General features: G+C 41.1%; 1 protein-coding gene across 1 annotated transcript in view; it reads right to left on the reverse strand.

Moving 5' to 3' along the window:
• Positions 1–548: 548 nt before the first annotated feature.
• LOC139569904 (myosin heavy chain, fast skeletal muscle-like) overlaps positions 549–27,454 on the reverse strand; it is a 36,305-nt gene continuing 9,399 nt past the window's right edge. The window contains exons 14-39 of the mRNA XM_071391228.1: positions 27,006–27,318; positions 25,322–25,386; positions 25,138–25,225; positions 24,903–25,020; positions 23,884–24,007; positions 23,347–23,483; positions 22,704–22,959; positions 21,221–21,463; positions 20,720–20,896; positions 20,499–20,644; positions 20,216–20,306; positions 17,531–17,920; positions 17,307–17,433; positions 16,999–17,117; positions 15,111–15,307; positions 8,326–8,509; positions 8,026–8,191; positions 7,587–7,711; positions 7,107–7,415; positions 6,407–6,610; positions 6,143–6,268; positions 2,549–2,719; positions 2,192–2,296; positions 2,003–2,098; positions 899–1,030; positions 549–666 (exon numbers count right to left, since the gene is read on the reverse strand). Of these exons, the coding sequence (XP_071247329.1) occupies positions 646–666; positions 899–1,030; positions 2,003–2,098; positions 2,192–2,296; positions 2,549–2,719; positions 6,143–6,268; positions 6,407–6,610; positions 7,107–7,415; positions 7,587–7,711; positions 8,026–8,191; positions 8,326–8,509; positions 15,111–15,307; positions 16,999–17,117; positions 17,307–17,433; positions 17,531–17,920; positions 20,216–20,306; positions 20,499–20,644; positions 20,720–20,896; positions 21,221–21,463; positions 22,704–22,959; positions 23,347–23,483; positions 23,884–24,007; positions 24,903–25,020; positions 25,138–25,225; positions 25,322–25,386; positions 27,006–27,318 (4,230 nt within the window). The 3' untranslated portion in view covers positions 549–645. The remainder of the gene's footprint in view (positions 667–898; positions 1,031–2,002; positions 2,099–2,191; positions 2,297–2,548; positions 2,720–6,142; positions 6,269–6,406; positions 6,611–7,106; positions 7,416–7,586; positions 7,712–8,025; positions 8,192–8,325; positions 8,510–15,110; positions 15,308–16,998; positions 17,118–17,306; positions 17,434–17,530; positions 17,921–20,215; positions 20,307–20,498; positions 20,645–20,719; positions 20,897–21,220; positions 21,464–22,703; positions 22,960–23,346; positions 23,484–23,883; positions 24,008–24,902; positions 25,021–25,137; positions 25,226–25,321; positions 25,387–27,005; positions 27,319–27,454) is intronic.

Consider the following 27,454-nt stretch of genomic DNA (forward strand, 5'->3'; position numbering starts at 1 on the left):
TTAACGGTAGCTTCTCAAGGTCCGATAGAGACCCTTTGTCCCTCAGTCTTCCCGCTCTTTCATTCAAACCCAACCCCCCTCCCTTGTGTAACCAGCCGTCATATCGGGTTAGCCCACTAGGGGCTTTTCATGACATGATTAGTAATCGATGTGGGATCTATCCTGTGTATATATATATGTCATTCTGTGTGATTATTTAGGTATTCAGTGAATAAATAATTAAGCCAATTTGTGTATGGCTGATTCAACTTATTAGCTAGAGTTCGTGAAGATAACCAAGTACTTACGACAATCAGAATGAGACCGATCGAGGTGACGATTAATAATTGACTGCTATTGATATAAAAGATCTTCAGATCTTTAAGAGAGTGGATTCGGGAGATAACCGCTCTATATAAATTAATGCTTCCATGGTGCCCCAGGTTATTAATACTTTAATTGAGGCATGGTTTAATTCAATCACGTAATCAATTAAACATTAGGTAATCAATTTGATAAAATAGCATGTCCTATAATTAAATAATAGTAAGACACGACAAAAAAAAGTATATGTTGGCCAACATGTTTTTAATCAATGCTCACAATTTCACCATGAAAATCATATTTTATGCAACACAGTGAAATGTTAAGAGACTTTGATCTTGTTTATTCAGAAGCTTCTTTGCCCTGTAAGAAGGAAGAAATAAATGAATGGATCGGTATTAATAATGAACATGCAAAATTAATGAACATCAAAATAATATAATCGATCAAGCATTTAAGGCTCAGTGATAAGCTTGGATTTTCTATTTTGAATTTCAAAGTTCCATTTCAGTTTGAATTATACTGAAGAATAGGTGGAGTTGATGTGGTCATATTTGAACATGAGTCGGGTGTAGGTTAGGCAGCAGCTCTTTACCTTTCCACTGTCACGGGTCTTGGCTCTGAGCTTGTTGACTTGAGTCTCAGCAATGTCAGCACGCTCCTCAGCCTCCTCCAGCTCATGCTGCACCTTCCTGAACTTAGACATGTGCTGGTTGGCTGCTTCCTCCTGAGAGGGAGAGCAGAACATCACTATATTGTTTGAAGATTCAGGAAGCAAATTCATATTCTTTAAAAATAAGTATTTTAAGTTTGTTTTTTATCTTCAGATAGCAATGTGCTGTAAATAGGGAGCTAGATGATACAGCAGAGAAAGTGTGAACGGGGATCAAACCGCTGCCTGCATGGTGAACGGGGACCAAACCACTGCCTGCAGGGGCATATGTGATCCAAGGGTGGCGGCACTACCAGTAGACCAGTCCCCAGGACAGCAAATTAATATTAATACTAACCCTATACTTTAAGTAGGTAGCACTGAGAAATGTGCATAATGTCTTCAGCAATTACTTGCAATATCAATTGAGTCAATATTGACTGATGTGCAGAAGCACTTCAAAGTTGGAGTCCGTTATTACAATAACAACAATGTTATTACAACAACAAAGATGTTATTACTACAACAAAGATGTTATTACAACAACAAAGATGTTATTACAACAACAAAGATGTTATTACTACAACAAAGATGTTATTACAACAACAAAGATGTTATTACAACAACAAAGATGTTATTACAACAACAAAGATGTTATTTATGACAATGAAGATGTTTGTTAAAACAACAAACTTTTTTTGTTTTCACATCATTGACTTAAATTATCTATAATTTTCCTCTTGTTTATTTCTCGTGTTAGGGTTATACTATTATTGACTACTGCACTGTTGGGTAGAGGTAGGGGTTGCAAGTTTCACTAACTTGCACACACAATAGATTTTATTTTACCACAACACTTCATACTCATCTCCTTTGTTTGATAAACAAAACAAAAACAATAACAAATGCGCCTGGGGCGACCAGTGTTTCACCTTTTGTGGATCTCAGCTGTAACTAAACTATATTTACATGAAGTTAACGAGGGAAAAATATGTTTTTCGAAAGCATGCTTTCAGAGTATTTGACTAAGTACAGCATGTGACTTACTGCTTCCTCAGCCTGCCTCTTGTAGGCCTTCACTTTCATCTGCAGCTTATCTACCAGGTCCTGAAGCCTGCCAACGTTCTTCTTATCCTCGTCAGTCTGTGGGACAAAATCAAAGATTCACTGCCTCAGTTTTATACACAAACCTGTTTGTGTTAGTGTAAATTGTGTGAAGAAGGCACTTTCTCTTACCTGGTAAGTGAGCTCCTTGACTCGGCGCTCATACTTGCGGATTCCCTTGACCGCATCTACACCTCTTTTCTGCTCGGACTCCAACTCAGTCTCAAGCTCACGCACCTTTGTAGAAGAAATTAACATAGGCATTTGTTTGAGGTGGTTAAATCATACATAACAAATCTTTGCAACACAGAGGTATAGTCTTCTACTATATATACTTTTACAATTTTAATTGAAGGGATCTGTAATGTTAACAGCAGCTTTTCATTATCTAGGTGGGTTATTGAGAGAAAAAGTCATTACACCATGCCCAAATAAATATCCAGAAATCTGTTTTTCAATCCACTCCAATCCACCCTGTTGTTAACTCACCCTGGACTCCAGTTTCTGGAGCTGCTTCTTGCCTCCCTTCATGGCCAGATTCTCAGCCTCATCCAGGCGGTGCTGCAGGTCCTTGACTGTGACCTCCAGGTTCTTCTTCATCCTCTCCAGGTGAGAGCTGGTGTCCTGCTCCTTCTTCAGCTCCTCAGCCATCATGGCCGCCTGGAATGGTAGTTTGTTTAATGTATGTCTCTCTAGACCAGGGTTCTCCAACCGTTCTGTAGGTTTTTGCTCCAACCTCAGTTATATTTAACTGGATGCAGATTATCAACCAGCTAATTATTAGAATTTTCAACATTTTAGTACCACTATCGTTTTCACTATATATTCTAACTCTTGGTGATGTCATTTGAAAACACAATTTCAACACTCACTGCTATGGGGACGACACACAGCTGTACATTTTGACAAAACATGGTGAAGCTCCAAAATTGCCTACCCTGGAAGCCTGTGTTTCAGACATAAGGAAGTGGACTGCGGCAAACGTTTTACTTTTAAACTCAGACAAAACTGAGATGCTTGTTCTAGGCCCCAAGAAACAAAGAGATCTGCTTTTTGATCAGACTAACAATAATGATGGTTGTACAGTCACCTCAAATAAAACTGAAGGGCCTCGGCGTTACTCTGGACCCTGATCTCTCTCTTGATGAACATATCAAGAATATTTCAAGGGCAGCTTTTTTCCCACCATCATAACATTGCAAAAATGTAAAACATGTTGTCCAAAAATTATGCTGAAAAGCTAATCCATATTTTTGTCACTTCTAGATTAAACTACTGCAATGCTCTACTATCTTTTTTTCCTTTAACGAGTCTGACGAGGCCGACGCGAACGATACACTTCTTTCTCAGGAATAGGCCCAGATCCCCGTGATATACGTGAAGAGGAGGCGGAGAAAAAGGGGCCGGAGGGCGGGCTGCCTTCTGAGAATTCGTAAGCAATCGGGAAAAAAAACACTTCCATCCATTCTGCAAGCAAACGTGCAATCTTTGGCCAATAAAATAGATGACCTACGTGGAAGATTAAACTACCAACGGGACATTCAAAACTGTAATATCTTATACTTCACGGAGACGTGGATAGACGTGCATAGACGTGGCTGAACGACAACACTATCTAGAGAGTTTTCATCTGTATGAAAAACAAGAAAACGCTCACCTAGAGGTGGCGCTTCTAGTAGCCAGGGACTTTAATGCAGGGAAACTTAAATCAGTTTTACCAAATTACTATCAGCATGTTATATGTGCAACCAGAGGAAAAAAACTCTGGACCACCTTTACTCCACACACAGAGACGCATACAAAGGTCGCCCTCGCCCTCCATTTGGCAAATCTGACCATAATTCTATCCTCCTGATTCCTGCTTACAAGCAAAAAATGTATCGGGAAGGACCAGTGACTAGATCAATAAAAAAGTGGTCAGATGAAGCAGATGCTAAGCTACAGGACTGTTTGCTAGCACAGACTGGAATATGTTCCGGGATTCCTCCGATGACATTGATAAGTACACCACATCAGTCATTGGCTTCATCAATAAGTGCATCGATGATGTCGTCCCCACAGTGACCGTACGTACATACCCAAACCAGAAGCCATGGATTACAGGTAACCACTGCCCTCTTTTTCATCGCTGCTACTCTCTGTTGTTATCATTTGTATATAGTCTTGATGTTGATATTTTACCGCTGCTCTTTAATTACTTGTTTCTTTTATTCCTTATTCTTATCCATATTTTTTTTAACTGCATTGTTGGTTAGGGGCTCGTAAGTAAGCATTTCACTGTAAGGTCTACATTTGTTGTATTCGGCGCATGTGACTAATACAATGTGATTTGATTTGAAATATGGCTGCTAAAATCTTGATCATATCACTGCAGTGCTATCCTTTGCTGTGTCAGCCTGGCCTGCTCAGCTCTCTCCACTGGGATTCTCTGACCCTATTATAGGGGCTGATGTAACGATAGTCTATTTCGTCCTCCTCATCGGACGAGGAGAGGCGAGAAGGATCGGACCAATATGCAGAGTGGTTCGTGCTCATGATGATTTATTAAAACCGAAACTGAACACTGAAATACAAAACAATAAACGAAGTGCAGAAAACCGAAACAGTACCGTGTGGTGAAAACACGGTAGACAAACACCCACAAAACACACGTGAAACCCAGGCTGCCTAAGTATGATTCTCAATCAGGGACAACGATTGACAGCTGCCTCTGATTGAGAATCATACCAGGCCGAACACAAAATCCCAACATAGAAAATCACACATAGACAACCCACCCAACTCACGCCCTGACCATACTAAATAAATACAAAACAAGGGAAAACAGGTCAGGAACGTGACAGCTGAGTCACTGGCTTACTAGTGCTCTTCCATGCCGTTCCTAGGAGGGGTGCGTCACTTGAGTGTTTTGCGCCCCCCTCGGGCTTGTTCGTTGGAGGAGATCTTAGTGGGCTATACTCAGCCTTGTCTCAGGGTAGTAAGTTGGTGATCTGTTGATATCCCTTTAGTGGTGAGGGGACTGTGCTTTGGCAAAGTGGGTGGGGTTATGTCCTGCCTGGTTGGCCCTGTCCAGGGTTATCCCCTACGTCAGTCTAGATGGAAGCCACTCCTGAGAGAAAGGCACATGACAGCACGCCTGGAGTTTGCAAAAAAGGCACATGAACGGCTGTGAGCATAAGGTAAAAGATTCTGACACAAAAATATAACTCTTTGGCCTGAATGCAAAGTGCTATTACACCCTTCTATCACCATCCCTACTGTGAAGCATGGTGGTGGCAGCATCCCTACTGTGAAGCATGGTGGTGGCAGCATCCCTACTGTGAAGCATGGTGGTGGCAGCATCATGCTATGGGGCTGCTTTTCAGCGGCAGGGAGACTGGTAAAGATAGAGGGAACCATGAATGGAGCCAAATACATGTAAACCTGACTAAGAGTGCCAGTGACCGTAGACTACGGCAAAAATGTGGCAATGACCCCAAGCATACAGCCAAAGCAACACTGGAATGGCTTCAGAGCAAGAATGTGAAAGTGCAGTAAAAGCCCAGACTTGAATCCCATTGAAAATCTGTGGAAAACTTCTGTTCACATCCAGTCCCCATAGAACTTAATAACAGAGCTTGAGAAAATCTGCAAGGATGAATGGGAGAAAATCCTCAAATCCAGATGTGCAAAGCTGATACAGACATATCCAAGACGAATCAAAGCTGTAATCACTGTCAAAGGTGCTTCTACAAAGTATTGACTCAGGGGTGGGATTGGGGTACTTATGGAAATGACATCTGTATTTCATTTAACAAAATGTCCTAAAAACATGTTTTCACTTTGTCATTATGGGGTATAGTGTGTAGATTGGTGAGATAAAAATCTATTTAATCCATTTTGAATTCAAGCAGTAACACAACAAAATGTGGAATTAGTCAAGGGGTATGAATACTTTCTGAAGGCACTGTAGATTAAATGTATTTATGAGGCTGTTAGAATCGACGTTGCCTCAAACTGGGATGCCTTGAGGCTCAGCCAATACTACCGTTACCATTGGGGCCAAATGAAGTTGATGTAATTCAATAGATCATAAGAACTCACATCAGTGATGGCCTTCTTGGCCTTCTCCTCTGCATTCCTGCTTTCCTGGACGATATCATCCACCTCTCCCTGCACCTGCACCAGGTCAGTCTCCAGCTTCTTCTTGGTGTTCAGAAGGCTGGTGTTCTGGAGGAAACAAGACAAATTGTTTGACTCTCAAGATAACTTATATGTCATAAGGCAGAAGTTACGACATATAAAAGCAAGCACTGTGTAAATGGTATGTTTGGTTGAGTTTCATAAGAAATTGATTTTGACCTGTACCTGGGAGTGCAGCAGCCCAACACGCTCGCTGGCGTCTACCAGCTCAGTCTCAGCCACTTTACGGCCTCTCTCTGTCACCTCCAGGGCAACTCTCAGCTCCTCGATTTCAGCCACCATCAGACCGTTCCTGCGCTCCACCATGGCTGCCTGCTCCTTCATGTCCTCTGAGGCACGGACGGCGTCATCAAGGTGCAGTTGGGCATCCTGGGGTTCATAATGACAGGTTTATTAGGACTTGTGGAAGTAGAGGTGATAGGATCGGTGATAAAAAAAAATTATTGGTAAGAATTTCCTCAATATCCCTAAATTTCTACAGTATATTAGTCCAATCTATTCAATATTTTAAATTCCTTGGTTCAAGCCTTTTTTAAAGGTTCACAAACAAATCCCTCCCCATTCTCAGCTGTTTGAGCTTGATGTCCCATTCCCTTTAGCTGTCCCTGGACGTTCATCAGATGTTTGAGCCTGATGTCCCATTCCCTTTAGGTGTCCCTGGACGTTCCTCAGATGTTTGAGCCTGATGTCCCATTCCCTTTAGGTGTCCCTGGACGTTCCTCAGATGTTTGAGCCTGATGTCCCATTCCCCTTACCTTTAGCTGTCCCTGGACGTTCCTCAGATGTTTGAGCTTGATGTCCCATTCCCTTTAGGTGTCCCTGGACGTTCCTCAGATGTTTGAGCCTGATGTCCCATTCCCCTTACCTTTAGCTGTCCCTGGACGTTCCTCAGATGTTTCTGGGCCTCGGCAGCTTGGCGGTTGGCGTGGCTCAGCTGGATCTCCATCTCATTCAGGTCTCCCTCCATCTTCTTCTTCACCCTCAGGGCGTCATTCCTGCTCCTGACCTCAGAGTCCAGGGTGCTCTGCATGGAGTCAGTCAACCTCTGGCTGTTCCTCTTGATCTGCTCCATCTCCTCATCCTTCTCAGCCAGCTTCCTGTCCACCTCACCCTTGACCTGGTTCAGCTCCAGTTGCACACGCAGAATCTTGGATTCCTCGTGCTCCAGTGTGCCCTGGACAAGGAGAAGCAGTCAGGAGATTTGATTTCAATACATTTGGATGTGAATAACACCAGCAATTAAATATATATGACTACAATAAACACCAATACAGGGATCATTGGACTGTAGCTAGCATTGGCTCGTGTAACACTGCTTTTCCCATCAAACAGCTGTAGTTTGTACCTCAGCCTCCTCCAGAGCCGTCTGGATCTCAGACTTCTCTGTCTCCACGGTTTTCTTGGCCTTCTCCAGCTCATGGATGCTCTTGCCAGTCTCTCCGATCTGCTCAGTCAGGTCAGAGATCTCCTCTGCACACACAAACACAGGAGCAGTTTAGACTTGAGAGATTATTTTTTGTGTGGATATTACCAATGCACTGAAGTTGACATTGAATCATAATAACAGATAAATAATTAACAGCACTTCATATGGTCTTGCAAATATAATTGCCCTCCACTTCCTTGGGTTGTTCAAAGGAACATGGTCACGAGTATAAAAAATATAATTTCATACTCAGAGATGGTGTAATAGTAATTTAGTGTAATTTTGATGGTTAAAGCTCCCTCCATTTTTACAACACTAGTCAAACATGAGCAAAATATAACTGCTGTCAGATGCTCACGTTGCAGGTTCTTGTTCTCTCTCTTCAGAGTCTCCAGATGATCCAGAGCTTCCTCGTAGGAGTTCTTCATCTTGAAGAGTTCAGTGCTCATAGCGCGAGCCTCCTTCTGAGCTCCTTCGAGCTCAGCCTGACCCTCCTCATACTTCTGCTTCCACTCTGACAGAACCTAGGGAAATCCATAGGATTTTCATTAGAACTCATTGATGGAGTTTTGAATCAGGAATATGGTACAATTATACTACAACTGATCCAATAGCAGACAGAAAATATTACCCTAGGGTGAGGTTTATTCATGTTCACCTTGTCAAAGTTTCTCTGCTTCTTGTCAAGGTTGGAGGCCATTGCGTTAGCTCTCTCAACGTCAATCATCATGTCCTCCACCTCTCCCTGCAGCCTCTGCTTGGTCTTCTCCAGGGAGGCGCACTTGGCGTTAACTGCCTCGATGGTCTCTTCAGCCTCCTGCAGACGCTGGGCCAGCTTCTTCCTGTTGGACGACAGAGGGTGGTTTTATTGTGAACAATTTGTTCCAAAACAAATGTTACAATACTTATTGACATTTTCTCAGAGCCCCCTACCACTAAGATGTCTCTCTAGACATCTGGGTTGCTTCCCACAATGTTCCCTCCTTACATAATAGAATGGCAGTTTGGTACTGTCACGGCCTATATAACTACCCACTGGGCACAAACTGGTTATTAAATCAACATTGTTTCAACATCATTTGTCAATGTATTGTTACATGGAAAATACATTGGATTTGAAAAAAGTTATTAACAAACGTTTTTTAAGGTGAAAATTCAACTACAGGATTACATCAACATGGTAACATTTTCAACACTGACAAACCTTGCGTATAATATGTTGAATTTGTGCCTTTGAAACAACATCAGATCTTGAACGTAATATCCTCTATCAGAAAAAAACAATAGGCCGGGCAGCACCTCCTACTGGAGAGTTGATCTACCTACAGCTACCCTTTGGTCCCCCATCCAGGGTTTTAACCAAGCCCGACTGGGCTTCCATATTTGCCACAGGCTGTCACCAAATGGTTGTTGAGAAATCTCCACTTAATAGATTCACTGTTGCGTTGCTATCAAAGTCATTCCAAAAGGTTTAACAGAGCAAATGAAATGGAACCATACTTTATCAATTCGATTATCAATGATGCTGTTGATGGGAAGTCATCAACAGCTATTGTTTAAATTTAACCCAGGATTAAACTAAAAATAGACAATACATATAGGCCTAGTGTTTTAAGGTTTGGTATCTTTCAAATGGAATCCACAAGTTAGTAAATTTAAATGTTGGATTCATGTCTCCATCTCAAGTCTCTCAACCAAAAATCAAAGTTAAAAAATGACTAAATCAAATCATCCTTTAAAGTTTGATTTAGACCTGAACTGAGATGTTTGGTTGAGATGGAGATGTGAATGCAACATTAATTATTAATTTGTAGACAAAGTGGAATTTAATCAAGACTCACAATTTAATATTACTTTTGTAAGACCACCTAACATTAAGCTATTAACTATCTTACAAACTAATGTACAAGTATTTATTCTTGTACATTAGATTTCCACAGAGTAATAAGTAACACGTCCATGGCCACATTTTGAGGTTACTGTAACAATAAATGTCTTCTTATGTAATCATAGAAAGTGTTCAGGGTTGTCTGTATTAATCTGCACAGAATCTCGAACGGCATTGATCACTTGCACTATATACTTTAATGTCAACGAGGTGAAATCCAGGTCATTTAGTTGTGTCAAAGGTGGAACTGCATTAGGGCTGTTAAATCCACAAGTGGCACCTGGCATACACATAAAAACTGGCACTGTCATTGGCTGCACGGAGTCGCATTAAGAGAAATCCCATGCAGCCTTGTTTACAAATTTGAACACTGGAATGTGAGATGTAATCTACTCCTCCAATAGGGTGATAAATGTAATCTACAGTCGTGGCCAAAAGTTTTGAGAATGACACAAATATTAATTTTCACAAAGTTTGCTGCCTCAGTTTGTATGATGGCAATTTGCATATACTCAAGAATGTTATGAAGAGTGATCAGATGAATTGCAATTCTTGAAAAATAAAAGTCAACACTGCAAATATCTACTCTTTGCATCAACTTCATGTAATTGTCAATAAAAGCCTTTGACACTTATGAAATGCTTGTAATTATAATTTAGTATTCCATAGTAACATCTGATAAAAATATCTAAAGACACTGAAGCAGCAGACTTTTTTGTGTCATTCTCAAAACTTTTGGCCACGACTGTACACCTCCATTAGGATGATAGATGTAATCTACTCCTCCATTAGGATGATAGATGTAATCTACACCTCCATTAGGATGATAGATGTAATCTACTCCTCCATTAGGATGATAGATGTAATCTACACCTCCATTAGGATGATAGATGTAATCTACACCTCCATTAGGATGATAGATGATAGATGTAATCTACACCTCCATTAGGATGACAGATGTAATCTACACCTCCATTAGGATGATAGATGTAATCTACTCCTCCATTAGGATGATAGATGTAATCTACACCTCCATTAGGATGATAGATGTAATCTACTCCTCCATTAGGATGATAGATGTAATCTACTCCTCCATTAGGATGATAGATGTAATCTACACCTCCATTAGGATGATAGATGTAATCTACTCCTCCATTAGGATGATAGATGTAATCTACTCCTCCATTAGGATGATAGATGTAATCTACACCTCCATTAGGATGATAGATGTAATCTACACCTCCATTAGGATGATAGATGTAATCTACTCCCCCATTAGGATGATAGATGTAATCTACTCCTCCATTAGGATGATAGATGTAATCTACACCTCCATTAGGATGATAGATGTAATCTACTCCTCCATTAGGATGATAGATGTAATCTACTCCTCCATTAGGATGATAGATGTAATCTACACCTCCATTAGGATGATAGATGTAATCTACACCTACATTAGGATGATAGATGTAATCTACACCTCCATTAGGATGATAGATGATAGATGTAATCTACACCTTCATTAGGATGATAGATGATAGATGTAATCTACACCTCCATTAGGATGATAGATGATAGATGTAATCTACTCCTCCATTAGGATGATAGATGTAATCTACTCCTCCATTAGGATGATAGATGATAGATGTAATCTACACCTCCATTAGGATGATAGATGTAATCTACACCTTCATTAGGATGATAGATGATAGATGTAATCTACTCCTCCATTAGGATGATAGATGATAGATGTAATCTACTCCTCCATTAGGATGATAGATGTAATCTACTCCTCCATTAGGATGATAGATGTAATCTACTCCTCCATTAGGATGATAGATGTAATCTAGTCCTCCATTAGGATGATAGATGTAATCTACTCCTCCATTAGGATGATAGATGTAATCTACACCTCCATTAGGATGATAGATGTAATCTACTCCTCCATTAGGATGATAGATGTAATCTACACCTCCATTAGGATGATAGATGTAATCTACTCCTCCATTAGGATGATAGATGTAATCTACTCCTCCATTAGGATGATAGATGTAATCTACACCTCCATTAGGATGACAGATGTAATCTACTCCTCCATTAGGATGATAGATGATAGATGTAATCTACTCCTCCATTAGGATGACAGATGTAATCTACACCTCCATTAGGATGATAGATGTAATCTACTCCTCCATTAGGATGATAGATGTAATCTACACCTCCATTAGGATGATAGATGTAATCTACTCCTCCATTAGGATGATAGATGTAATCTACTCCTCCATTAGGATGATAGATGTAATCTACACCTCCATTAGGATGATAGATGTAATCTACACCTCCATTAGGATGATAGATGTAATCTACACCTCCATTAGGATGATAGATGTAATCTACTCCTCCATTAGGATGATAGATGTAATCTAGTCCTCCATTAGGATGATAGATGTAATCTACACCTCCATTAGGATGATAGATGTAATCTACTCCTCCATTAGGATGATAGATGTAATCTACACCTCCATTAGGATGATAGATGATAGATGTAATCTACACCTCCATTAGGATGATAGATGTAATCTACACCTCCATTAGGATGATAGATGTAATCTACACCTACATTAGGATGATAGATGTAATCTACTCCTCCATTAGGATGATAGATGTAATCTACACCTCCATTAGGATGATAGATGTAATCTACTCCTCCATTAGGATGATAGATGTAATCTACACCTCCATTAGGATGATAGATGTAATCTACACCTCCATTAGGATGATAGATGATAGATGTAATCTACACCTCCATTAGGATGATAGATGTAATCTACTCCTCCATTAGGATGATAGATGTAATCTACTCCTCCATTAGGATGATAGATGTAATCTACACCTCCATTAGGATGATAGATGTAATCTACACCTACATTAGGATGATAGATGTAATCTACACCTCCATTAGGATGATAGATGATAGATGTAATCTACACCTTCATTAGGATGATAGATGATAGATGTAATCTACACCTCCATTAGGATGATAGATGTAATCTACTCCTCCATTAGGATGATAGATGTAATCTACTCCTCCATTAGGATGATAGATGTAATCTACTCCTCCATTAGGATGATAGATGATAGATGTAATCTACACCTCCATTAGGATGATAGATGTAATCTACACCTTCATTAGGATGATAGATGATAGATGTAATCTACTCCTCCATTAGGATGATAGATGTAATCTACACCTCCATTAGGATGATAGATGTAATCTACTCCTCCATTAGGATGATAGATGTAATCTACTCCTCCATTAGGATGATAGATGTAATCTACTCCTCCATTAGGATGATAGATGTAATCTACTCCTCCATTAGGATGATAGATGTAATCTACACCTCCATTAGGATGATAGATGTAATCTACACCTCCATTAGGATGATAGATGTAATCTACACCTCCATTAGGATGATAGATGTAATCTACACCTCCATTAGGATGATAGATGTAATCTACTCCTCCATTAGGATGATAGATGTAATCTACACCTCCATTAGGATGATAGATGTAATCTACTCCTCCATTAGGATGATAGATGTAATCTACTCCTCCATTAGGATGATAGATGTAATCTACTCCTCCATTAGGATGATAGATGTAATCTACTCCTCCATTAGGATGATAGATGTAATCTACTCCTCCATTAGGATGATAGATGTAATCTACTCCTCCATTAGGATGATAGATGTAATCTACTCCTCCATTAGGATGATAGATGTAATCTACTCCTCCATTAGGATGATAGATGATAGATGTAATCTACTCCTCCATTAGGATGACAGATGTAATCTACTCCTCCATTAGGATGATAGATGTAATCTACTCCTCCATTAGGATGATAGATGTAATCTACTCCTCCATTAGGATGATAGATGTAATCTACTCCTCCATTAGGATGATAGATGATAGATGTAATCTACTCCTCCATTAGGATGACAGATGTAATCTACACCTCCATTAGGATGATAGATGTAATCTACTCCTCCATTAGGATGATAGATGTAATCTACACCTCCATTAGGATGATAGATGTAATCTACTCCTCCATTAGGATGATAGATGTAATCTACTCCTCCATTAGGATGATAGATGTAATCTACACCTCCATTAGGATGATAGATGTAATCTACACCTCCATTAGGATGATAGATGTAATCTACACCTCCATTAGGATGATAGATGTAATCTACTCCTCCATTAGGATGATAGATGTAATCTAGTCCTCCATTAGGATGATAGATGTAATCTACACCTCCATTAGGATGATAGATGTAATCTACTCCTCCATTAGGATGATAGATGTAATCTACACGTCCATTAGGATGATAGATGTAATCTACTCCTCCATTAGGATGATAGATGTAATCTACTCCTCCATTAGGATGATAGATGTAATCTACACCTCCATTAGGATGATAGATGATAGATGTAATCTACACCTCCATTAGGATGATAGATGTAATCTAGACCTCCATTAGGATGATAGATGATAGATGTAATCTACTCCTCCATTAGGATGATAGATGTAATCTACACCTTCATTAGGATGATAGATGTAATCTACACCTCCATTAGGATGATAGATGTAATCTACTCCTCCATTAGGATGACAGATGTAATCTACACCTACAGTACATTAGGATGATAGAACTCCTCATTGTTTAGTTTAATGATTTTCAATTTGAGCGTCATCATTTCTATACAGCTACACTTTCTTGGTCTGAATTTGTTACGCAAGTGGGACAGGTGTGGCTTGATGACAATGATCAAGAGCGGCTTCTAACCGATTTGACAGTTCCAATGAAGTTACACCTTCGACACCGCCAAAACATCAGCTATGTGGGTGTCGGCTATCGCCGGTTACATGATCTGATTGATTTTATTTTATTTTTTAAATATGGGTGAAAATGTGCTGGAAACTTATTGATCAATGTATCTACCAAATATGACCCAAATTGTCCACGTTGAAATGACGTGGTGTGCCAGTGGGTACCGTATCTGTTTGAATAAAATATAGATAGCAGCTAGCAAGATAGCAGATAGCAAGATAGCAGCTAGCAAGATAACAGCTAGCAAGATAACAGCTAGCAAGATAGCAGCTAGCAAGATAGCAGCTAGCAAGATAACAGCTAGCAAGATAGCAGCTAGCAAGATAGCAGCTAGCAAGATAGCAGCTAGCAAGATAGCAGCTAGCAAGATAGCAGCTAGCAAGATAACAGCTAGCAAGATAGCAGCTAGCGAGATAGCAGCTAGCAAGATAGCAGCTAGCAAGATAACAGCTAGCAAGATAACAGCTAGCAAGATGGGGATCACAGGTTATTTTTAAGAGGATCCACCCCACATTCTTTTTCTTATTAAAGTTGCCAAGAAAGTGTCAAAATTGAAACCAGACCACACTGCTGTTGCCTATGGTGTGGGTTTTTGAGACTACCGTACCACCACATCACCATCCACACCCTATATGTGAGTTTCTGCTGTTGCGTGCGACTCACTTGGCCTCCTCCAGCTCCTCTGTGCGCTGAATGGCATCAGTTTCATACTTAGTCCTCCATTGAGCCACCTCGCTGTTGGCCTTGGACATGCCGCGTTGCAGCTCTGCCTTGGCCTCCTGCTCCTCCTCAAACTGCTCCCTCAGTAGGTCACAGTCATGGCGGGCAGACTGGACACCATGGGCCAGTGCATTTTTTGCCTGTGAGAGAGAAAGGGAAAGACAGAGAGATTAGAGAGATAGTAAAAACAAATTACAGTAGATGGCGCTACAGTGGATAGTGGACATTTTATTCTGCTATTAAAAAATGTAAATAATGTATGCTGATCTTAACTTTTTGGTACGCAATGTCTCCACCATCATTTCCTATGACCGAAAATGTATTCTGGACATCAGAACAGCGATCACTTGCCTCAATTTGGATGAAGATTTCTACCTCAACGAATCGGCAGCTCTGGGCGTTCTGCGTACTCCGGACCAGGCCCTAATCCCTGGTACTCGAAAGAGGAAGTGGCGGCCAAAAAGAGGCAGGTGAGGCAGCCTCCTAACGAGATTACGTCAGCAAACAAATAGACCACCATTGCCCTCTGTCACTGGTGAACAAACTGGATGAACTCCTATCAACGGGACCTGAAGAACTGTAATATTCTGTTTCTCTGAGTCTGAACAAGGACATGGACACCCTGGACCCACTCCAACTCGCATACCGTCCCAACAGATCCACAGATGACGCAATCTCTATTGCACTCCACACTGCTCTTTCCCACCTGGACAAGAGGAACACCTATGTGAGAATGCTGTTCATTGACTACAGCTAAGCATTTGGTATTTGGTATTTTATTATGATCCCCATTAGCTGTTGCAAAAGCAGCAGCTACTCTTCCTGGGGTCCATTCAACACCATAGCGCCCTCCAAACTCATCACTAAGCTCAGGACCCTGTGACTTTCTGACCGGCCGCCCCCAGGTGGTGAGGCTAGGCAACAACACATCCGCCACACTGACCCTCAATACAGGGGCCCCTCGGGTGCGTGCTTAGTCCCCACCTGTACTCCCTGTTCGCCCCACATCAGCAATGACAATGCCTCCCCCTCCTCAGGAAGCTGAAAAGATTTGGCATGGGCCCTCAGATCTTCAAAAAGTTCTACAGCTGCACCATTGAGAGCATCTTGACTGGCTGCATCCTGCATCATCGCTTGGTTTGGCAACTTCTTGGCATCTAACCGCAAGGTGCTACAGAGGGTAGTGCGTATGGAGCAGTACATCGCTGGGGCTGAGCTCTCTGCCATCCAGGACTTCTGTACTAGGCAATGTCAAAGACTGCAGCCACCCAAGTCATAGACTGTTCACTCTGCTTTTGCAAACTGTACCGATGCTCCCAGACAGGAATAAACAGGACCCTGAACAGCTTCTACCCTCAAGCCACGAGAATAATAATAAATAGTTAACCAAATAGCTACCCAGACTATCTGCATTGAACACCCTTTTTGCACTAACTCTTTTGACTCATCCCATACGCTGCTGCTACTTCTTATTATCTATCCTGTTGCCTAGTCACTTTACCCCTACCTATATGTACATATCTACCTCAATTACCTCGTTCCCCTGCACATCGACTCAGTACTGGTACCCCGTGTATATAGCCAAGTTATCATTACTCACTGTGTATCTATTACTCGTGTTATTATCTTTCTATTATTTCTCTATTTTTCTCTCTGCATTGTTGGGAAGGTCCCATAAGTAAGCATTTCACTGTTAATCCACACTTGTTGTTTACGAAGCACGTGACAATTTGATTTTGATTTGAAGTCTCTGAGGGTGGCGTAGTCACCGTCTACATGTAGATATTTCTCTAAACTCTGTGATTGGTGGAGTCCATATTGGGTTCCTTACCTTGACCTCCTCCTCAATCTGCCTCTTCAGCTCCTCCACCTGCTGGGTGAAGGCCTGTTTGCCTCTGGTCAGCTGAGACACCAGTGCTTCCTTCTCTTCCAGCTGGCGGCCAGACTCACCTGCAGAGATAGAGGTTGTTAATGGGGTCTCTGTTCTCTATGATTAAAAATGTTTTTTTAGGGCAATGTTAGATGGTGAATAGTATTTTCTCCAAATATTTGAATGTGGACTGGACTTCAAGCCCTCAACACATTTTATTGTGTACCACTTAAGGAAAGCATTGCTTTGCTGTTCATTGTTGATGGTACCATTTTCTGTCAGAAGTCTGGCCCTCTGTCCACTGATGTCAGTGACCTGGCGAAGATTCTCATCATTCTTAGTCTTGATCTCACTTAGCTGGTCCTCAAGAGTACGGCACATCTTCTCCAGATTGCCCTGTTAGTGAAACATGTACCATTATTACTTCAGTTCACATAAATGGTATTGTAGTTGACCCTCCTCAACACCGCTTGACCAAAACATCACTAATCACCTTAGCCTTGGCAATGGAGTCCATGTTGCTGGAGAGGTCATCAATCTCCATCTTGTACTCACTCTTCTCCTTCTCCAGCTTCTGCTTGACGCGCTGCAGGTTGTCGATCTGCTCCCCGAGCTCAGCCACACTGTCGGCCTGCTTCTTGCGCAGAGCGGCGGCTGTGGCTTCATGCTGCAAGGTGGACTCTTCAAGATCACGACGCAGCTTCTGGAACTCAGCCTCACGCTTCTTGTTCATCTCAATCTGAGCAGCAGTGGCACCTCCGGCCTCCTCCAGCCTCTCGCTGATCTCCTCAAGTTCCCTGGAGAGATCAGCCCTCTGCTTCTCAACTTTGGCCCTGGCAGCACGCTCAGCCTCAATTTCTTCTTCCAGCTCCTCAATACGGGCCTAAAGTAGGGGGCAGGAGCAGCGGAGAATGAACAATAAATTTGAAACTTTGGAACCTCACAAAATAAGAAAAGGATGTATATTTAGCGTTTTACATTCTGAAATCTTGCTCTGATTTATCATCCAAAGGGTCCCAGAGATAACACGAAGAGTCGTTTAGTTAGATAAAATCCTTTTTCATATCCTAAAAAGGTCCATGTAGCATGCACGATCAATTTTGAATATCCACTCGTTCAATTTACAAAGAAAGGATTCTGTGAAGATCTAACCCTAAACGTTGTTTCAACCAGTCAAATTACGTTTGTATTTATTCCCCAGAGATTCTAGAACATAACCAAACTTCACTATATCATTACAGGTGTAGTATATCCTGTAGGACACCAGATTTGGTCAGAGAGCGATGCTTTCATGGCACGCCAATGACGCGGGCGGTCTTCACTTGATTGACTGTAACTTTGTCAAATAAGCACCAATCAGGGTCAAACAAAGCTAGCTAGATAGCCACCGAGCTGGGCTTTACGGTAGTATCTGTCACACTGTCCTTTTGGAAGAATATTGCAAGAATATGGAGAGTTATGAAGTTATGAAAACTGGGTGTTTTGCAAGTGTTGAACTTACAATATGGCTACTAATACTGGAAAAGCTAAATCAAAGTCGAAGTATACAGATTTGATGATATTCTTGCAGAGAAATGTAATGTAAATGTGTCCTTCACGATTTGCCCAAATGTACATGGGTGGCTTCACACTAAATGTCTTCACATGCACTGCTGCCCTCTTGTGGACACCATCGGAATTACAGCCAGAGTGATGGCTAGACTTGGGACCTTTCTGTTGCATTTCAAAGATGGTGGTAGAAAAAAATACAAAAAAACTGTCGTTTTTTCTTTGCATTTTCTTCTACCTGATCTATTGTGTTATTCTCCTACATTCAATTCACATTTCCACAAACTTTAAAGTGTTTCCTTTCAAATGGTACCAAGAGTATTCACATGTTAAAACAAAGCCAGTTACACTAATATTCAATAGACAGTGTCCCATGCAGGAACCAAACCCAAATCAGTAAAATCCACCCATAAAGTTAGATAGAGGTCTCTAGATGGATATAAACCATTTTAGCATGGACATTACCATTGAGAGCTTCCACCATTTTAAAGTAGTTAACTGGGCCAATGATTAGAGCATTGTCTTCTTCAAATTGGGTTGCCTATGGTTATGTGTGTCTCCTGACCCCTCCTGTCTCAGCCTCCAGTATTTATGCTGCAGTAGTTTGTGTCGGGGGGCTAGGGTCAGTTGGTTATATCTGGAGTACTTCTCCTGTCTTATCCAGTGTCCTGTGTGAATGTAAGTACGCTCTCTCTAATTCTCTTTCTCTCTTTCTTTCTCTCTCTCGGAGGACCTGAGCCCTAGGACCATGCGTCAGGACGACCGGGCATAATGACTCCTTGCTGTCCCCAGTCCACCTGGCCTTGCTGCTGTTCCAGTTTCAACTGTTCTGCCTGCGGTTATGGAACCCTGACCTGTCCACCGGACGTCCTCCCTGTCCCAGACCTGCTGTTTTCAACTCTTAATGATCAGCTATGAAAAGCCTACTGACATTTATTCCTGATTATTATTTGACCATGCTGGTCATTCATGAACATTTTGAACATCTTGGCCATGTTCTGTTATAATCTCCACCCGGCACAGCCAGAAGAGGACTGGCCACCCCTCATAGCCTGGTTCCTCTCTAGGTTTCTTCCTAGGTTTTGGCCTTTCTAGGGAGTTTTTCCTAGCCACCGTGCTTCTACACCTGCATTGCTTGCTGTTTGGGGTTTTAGGCTGGGTTTCTGTACAGCACTTCGAGATATTAGCTGATGTACGAAGGGCTATATAAAATAAACTTGATTATAAAATGGCTTTAAGCTATAACACCGCCATCTAGTCAATAAATAAATGACAAGATTTTGATATGGCTCAGGACTCCAGCTCTGCAGGTGGTGGTAAATCACCAATATTAGGTTAACACTTTTTTCAAGCACAAAAGAAGAAGACAATTGACTGTATTAAAATGGAGCTGTCCATGCTATCACATAGACCATAATGTCACAGATAAAGTATTTGTCCTCTATCTAACTCTATGGAAGCACCATCTTAACAACGGTAAGAAACATCAGCATGAAACAACATCTTCCAACCTACTGAGCCATCAGAAGCCACCAGTAAAAATGTGTGCTACCAGAAGAAATATGTCACAGTTTTGTCAGGAAATGATTCAGGTGCTTTCCTGTACTGGAGCTTATATCCTGTACTGTACCTGGAGTTCCTTGATCTTCTTCTGCAGCTGAGCTCCCAGAGACTGCTCATCCTCAATCTTGCTGAGGAGCTGGGTGGTCTCAAAGTCCTTCCTAAGAAATACAAAACACATTGATTGCATAATTGGATTTGGTTCGATAGTTTAAAGACAGAGAATTATACCATTCACATAGTTTTTAATAATCACATGCAAATATGAATTCATAATTACAAGAATTAGTCAAGAACAACCATTGTGTTGATCAACATAGTAGGTAATACTGTAGCCATTTGATTGTGTTTACTTCTTGATTTTCTCATCAGACTGCTGCTTGTCATTCTCCAGGTCCATTATGGACTCCTGGGCCAGTTTCAGATCTCCCTCCAGCTTTCTCTTGGATCTCTCAAGGTCCATACGGAGCTTCTTCTCTTGTTCCAGAGAACCCTCAAGCTATAAGATAAAAACAGACATATTGTTAATCTAAACAACTGATGCCATCTGGCCAAAATGTCAAACTCCACTCACGTCGTCCACTTGCTGTTCCAGCTTGGTCTTGGCCTTGGTCAGAGTGTTGACTTTGTCCTCCTCTGCCTGCAGGTCGTCCAGTGTCTGCTGGTGGGCCTCTTGGAGGGCTTTCTTCTCCTTGGTCAGCTTGGCAACACTCTCATCCATAGACGACATCTCCTCTGTCAGATTTTTAACCTGAAAACAACAAAATGTGTCTTTGGTCACTTCACCATAAAAGAAAGATTTAGTTTGAAATGTATTACATTCATTTAATTCAGATTAGAACTGTATTATTGATTTAACACTAGATGGCATTGTACACCATGCCAGTGTACAGAATGGAAGTCATAAACGAAGGGGGAGCTGAACATTCAATGAATGTGAGGAGTACCCTGCAACTTAAATTCCACTATTTTTCCTGCACCCAGAATACGACTTGAATTCCATTTCAGCTAAGTTTTGAGTTGATTATTGTTTGGATTATTGTTTGGTTAGACTGTCTATGGTAAGACACGAGACCTTGTTTTCAGTGGCATGCTTCTCCTTCTCCACTTTGGCCAGGGTGAGCTCCAGGTCATCAATGTCCTTCTTCAGCTCAGAGCACTCATCCTCCAGCTTCCTCTTCTTGGCAGTCAACTCAGCGTTCATCTCCTCCTCGTCCTCCAGCCTTTCGGTCGTCTCTTTGAGTTTGGCCTCCAGCTGGATCTTGCTCTTGATGAGCCCCTCACACCTTTCCTCAGCATCGTTCAGATTTTCTGATTCCTGTTTTCAGAACAGGATAAAAAATCTGCGTCCTCACTTTCTGTATGAAAATATAGACTAACATTTGTCAAAGAGGTCAAAGCAAATCAACAACTTCAATATATATAATACCAGTAGAAATTTTGGACACACCTACTCATTCCAGAGTTTTTCTTTATTTTGACTATTTTCTACATTGTAGAATAATCAACAATAATAACACACATGGAATCATGTAGTAACAAAAGTGTTAAACAAATCAAAATATATTTTAGATTTATGATTCTTCAAAGTAGCCACCCTTTGCCTTGGTGTAGATGTGCACGCCTGATTAATCAATATTCATAAGGAGTCATATGTCGGAGTTCGGAGTGTGGACCTAAACGAGCATTTCCGCACTCGGATAGGAATTACATCGAAGTCGTGGTGGAATCATCCTCTGGAGGGGGCCTTTAAGAAACTTTGTTTGTTTTTCCTTGATTTTGGTAGTTACCACTACTTCACAGTGTGTTCATCGAATCAAATGTTATTTGTCATATACGCCGAATGCAACAGGTGTAGACTTTACCGTGAAATGCTAACTTACGAGCCCTTAACCAACAATGCAGAGTTTTTTTTTAAATTGCTAAGAAAAATAGGAAATAGTAACACAATAAATAACAATAACAAGGCTATATATAGGGAGTACCAGTAACGAGTCAATGTGCAGGGGTACCAGGTAGTAATAAGGCCATATACAGGGAGTACCAGTAACGAGTCAATGTGCAGGGGTACCAGGTAGTAATGAGGCTATATACAGGGAGTACCAGTAACGAGTCAATGTGCAGGGGTACCAGGTAGTAATGAGGCCATATACAGGGAGTACCAGTAACGAGTCAATGTGCAGGGGTACCAGGTAGTAATGAGGCTATATACAGGGAGTACCAGTAACGAGTCAATGTGCAGGGGTACCCGGTAGTTGAGGTAATACATCATGTAACATACATGTAGGTTGGGGTAAAAGTGACAAGGCAAACAGGAAAAATAATAAACAGAGTTGCAGCAGTGTATGTGGAGAGTGTGAAAATGTGTGTATATGTGTGAACGTGTGTTTGTGTGTGTCTGTCTGTCTGCCTGCTTGCATGTGTGTTCATGTGTGTATTCATGTGTGTTCATGTGTGTATGCATGTGTGTGTTCATGTGTGTTTTCATGTGTAATCATGTGTGTATTGATGTATTCATGTGTGTAAATGTTCCCTTATGAGGGTAGTTGCTCACTCACAGATGCGTTTTGGAGTGCCAGGTCATTCTTCTCCTGCAGCAGGGTCACCATCTTCTCCTCCAACTCCTTCTTCTTGGCCAGAGCCTTGGCCAGGTCTGTCTGCATCTTCTCATAGTTCTCCTTCATGTTGGCCATCTCCTTCTCAGTCTCAGCGCTCTTCAGCAGGGGCTTGATCTTGAAGTACACCTTCATCCACGGCCAGGTTTTCACATTCATGAATGAACGGATGTTGTACTGGATGGAGTAGACGGCATCTCTGGTCAACAGAAAGGATAGAGTGGTATGGTGACTGACAAGCTACATTCTAAGAGAGGAAGAACAACAAAACAGAACCCCTCTGCCCCTTTATGTTTACAGCTGAGGAAGGGGGCAAGGGAAAGGTAACCCCTCTTAAATTCATTGACAGCGCTCTATATGCAACGACTGACAGGCATTTTATACTCTACCAGAATCAATAGGTAAATTCAACACATTAAAATGACAATTGAACAGCTTTCCAAATCCTAAACTGCAGCTTTAAAATAACATTATAAGACGTACTTCCTCATTCTGAACAACTCGCAGCATATACAGTATGGAATCATAATTCCTTACGTACAGGTGGTTCATAGGAAGTTGTGCCAAGATGCCTACTATTCCTCACCTCCTCTCCATCATCTTGGTGAACTCTCTCCTCATGAGGAATCCACGGCTGAGAGCCTGGACCATGCCGACCAGAGAGGCCAGCTTCTCATCTCTCATCTCCTCCAGGACCCCCAGCAGACCGGCTTTGAAGAACACCTGAGCCACAGGTAAACATGGTCAATGGAACCACAGTCAGATGGTAACAGATAGAAAGTGTTGGATCAACAGAGGGGAAAATCACCACAGACCATGGGATAGTGTGTTCATAAGTTGAAAGGTTTTGTGCAGTTGTAGATGAATAATGTAAAGTGATACAGAACTGCAGCCACTGTAACACAATGCACAGGTTAATAAATGTAGTTTCTCTTCTTTACCTGTGGTGTATGACTTTGAAGAAAATAACAGTAGAATGTTTCTCTACCTTTTTATATTAGCTTAATGAAGAAGAAAGTATAACATGATGGGTGATTAACTGGAGAGATGTTAAATGGTAAGGGGTTTTAAAATATAATTAAAGTTGTGTTTTGTCAGCTTTTGCTGGGGGTATTTGACTGACCTTGGTGTGTCCAAACTTGTAGTCCTCGTGATTCACATCAATGGACCCAAGCAGCTTCTCAGAAGCCTTCTTGTTGTCCATGAACTGGCCTTCGGGGATGACACTGGCATTCAGTACTTTATACCTGAATGAGGAGACATGCTTAACATATGTCAAGTTGAAATAGGTTGGTTATATTACGTAAAGGTGACCTTTTCTGACCCTTAGAGTTGATATTTTCCGTTGTTTTGTGTGTGCGTGCGGGGGACCAGTACGAAAAAGTATAAATTTTTTACCAGGTAAGTTGACTGAGAACACATTCTCATCAACAACCTGGTGAACAGTTACAGGAGATCAGATGGAGCCAATTGCAAGCTGGGGATGATTAGGTGGCCATGACAGTATGAGTGCCATATCAGACATTTAGCCAGGAGACCAGGGTTAATAACACCCTTACATTATACACCATGGGATTTTTAATGACCTCAGAGAGTCAGGACATCTGTTTAACTGCCCTGGCACATTGGGATTGCCTTTGACCAGAGGAAAGAGTGCTGCCTGCTGGCCCTCCAACACCACTTCCAGCAGCATCTGATCTCCCATCCAGGACCAACCAGGAACAACAGCTTCAGAGGCAAGCCAGCAGTGGGATGTAGGGTGTTATGCTGCTGGATAACACCAGCTGGTCTCCAATCCAGGGACCAACCAGGAACAACAGCTTCAGAGGCAAGCCAGCAGTGGGATGTAGGGTGGTATGCTGCTGGATAACACCAGCTGGTCTCCAATCCAGGGACCAACCAGGATCAACAGCTTCAGAGGCAAGCCAGCAGTGGGATGTAGGGTGGTATGCTGCTGGATAACACCAGCTGGTCTCCAATCCAGGGACCAACCAGGACCAACCCTGCTTAGCTTCAGAGGGAAGCCAGCAGTGGGATGCAGGGTGGTATGCTGCTGGATAACACCATCTGCTAAATGACTCAAATGTAAATGTAATGTGTATGTATGTATGTATGTGTGCATTTCTGTTTGTGTGTGTGAACCTCTGCTTGAAGTCTGCATAGATGATTCTGCTGGGGAAGCCCTTCCTGCAGATCCTGATCCCCTCCAGAACACCATTACACCTGAGCTGGTGGATAACCAGGAAGTTCTCCATCAGACCTGGAAACACAAACCAAGTCTCTTTTAATACTCATAAACAGGTTCAAGATTGGGCTCGTTAAGGTTACTGATACTTTACTGATTACATAAAAATATATCACTCTATATTTCTTGTACCTGGAGTCTTTGACTCGTTGGGGATCAGGCAGCGCACAAAGTGAGGATGAGTGCTCCTCAAGTTGGTCATCAGCTTGCCCAAGTTCTCCTGGAAGAGGATTACAAACCATTTTTAAAATATAAATCATCGATGATAATCGATGCACCTTTTGAAGGACTGAATATACACATTTCAAAAGATCACCCTGAACTGCGAGGACACAGTCTGCATGGAACCACCCTTCTTCTTGCCTCCTTTCTTGCTTGTATCTGTTAAAAAGGGCAAAAGTAAGAGATCATTATGAACAAGACAATCTCGGGTTAACTTCACATTAATCTTAATGCAAATGTTGTTGAGTAAATGAACCCAGGGAAATGTGATACATTCAAAGACTTTAAAGAAAATGTAGGTTGGAGGTCTAACTACCCACTGGGCACAAACAGGTTAAATCAATGTTGTTTCAAAGTCATTTGTTAATGTATTGTGACGTGGAATATACGTGGAAAATACACTGGATTTGAAATGTTATCTTCAAGTTAATCATTAAGATGTTGAATTCACGTCTCCATCTCAACCAAAAATTGAAGTTAAATAATGTGACTAAACCAAATCAAACGTTATTTGAAGTGCATTTAGAGTTTGATTAGATTAGATTTAGTCCTATTCTTTAACATAGATTTTTGCTTGAGATGGAGACGTGAATCCAACATATCAATTATTAATTTGTAGACAAACTGCATATTGAATTGTGCTTGGTTGTCAGCGCAACCAAATATCAACATTTGAAGGAGATGTTTCTTCTGCTTAGATAGTTCCATCTGTGATTTCATCTTCAGTTAGTCTTCAAATTAATAATTGAAATGGTGGATTTACGTCTCCATCCAAACCAAAAATGTTAAATGCACTTTAAATAAAGTTTAATTTGATTTAGTCCTATTCTTTAACTTTGATTCTTGGTTGCGATTGAGATGTCAATCCAACATATTATTATTTTTTTTATTTTTTATTTTTTTCACCTTTATTTAACCAGGTAGGTCAGTTGAGAACAAGTTCTCATTTAGAACTGCACCATGGCCAAGATAAAGCAAAGTAGTGCAACAAAAACAACAACACAGAGTTACACATGGAGTAAACAAACGTTCCAGTTTGTAGACAAACTGGAATTAAAGCCAGACTAAGTCAGTGGCACAAAAGATAAATCTCCTTCAAATGTTGATATTTGGTTGCGTTGACAACCAAACACAATTCAATATAGCCTATTAACTTGTCGAAAAGGTAAACAAATTATATGTTGGATTCACGTCTCCAACTTAACCAAAAATAAAAGTTAAAGAATAGGATTAAGCCAGTGGCTCAGATTAAACTATCCTGCATTAGATATCCTTTAAATGTTGATATTTGTTTGAGTTGTCAGACAAACATAATTCAATATGACTTTTGCAATACAGTAAATTGCCTAAAGTTAAGGCTATCTTACAAACTAATGTAACAGTATTTATTCAACCTTAAAATGAGTTACACCTCCATGGCCACATGTTCTGGTTAGCCTATTGTAACTATAAATGTCTTCTTATGTAATCATAGAAAGCTTTGTTTTTGAACTTTGCTTTTAAATAGTTGAAAGAGCAGTGATAACACATTTAGATGAGAACTAAACCAAAAATCGGACATTTGTTTTTCCATTGGAATTTGGTTGTGCTTTAATATGGTTAAAAGCATTTTGATAACACATTAGGATATCAATAAACTTCTGGCTGTCTTTTTGAATTGGTGAATAAAGGTTGGAATTTGGTTGATCAATGCGTCAACCAATATTACCCACATTCCACGTTGAAATGACGTGGTGTGCTCAGTGGGTATCGCTTAGTTAAATCTGTTGATGTGATGCTAGTCTTACCCTCAGGTGGGGCAGCAACATACAGGGTAGCCAACAGTTTGACTGAGGACTTTCCGTACAGCTGAAGAACAGAGTCGTTCAGGGGGTCCTTGTTTTTGTCCAGCCAGCCAGTAATGTTGTAGTCCACAGTGCCGGCATAGTGCACCAGGGAGAAGTGGGCCTCTGCCTTGCCTTTGGCAGGCTTGGGCTTCTCAAATGCCTGGTTTTTGCCAAGATGCTGGTCATAAAGCTTGTTCTTGAAGGTAGTGTCTGAAGACTTGGGGAACATGCACTCCTCTTCAAGGATGGAGAAGATGCCCATTGGCTTCACGAAAAGAGATGTGTATCAAATTATTGAAATGTACAATTAGGATCACATTTATTCCTTTACCAAACATGCTATTATAGGATTATATTCATTTAGGGGCATGTCATAGGAAACATACTGAGTTCTCAACAGT

This window comes from Salvelinus alpinus, chromosome 3 (genome assembly GCF_045679555.1).
Source record: "Salvelinus alpinus chromosome 3, SLU_Salpinus.1, whole genome shotgun sequence".
NCBI lineage: Eukaryota > Metazoa > Chordata > Actinopteri > Salmoniformes > Salmonidae > Salvelinus > Salvelinus alpinus.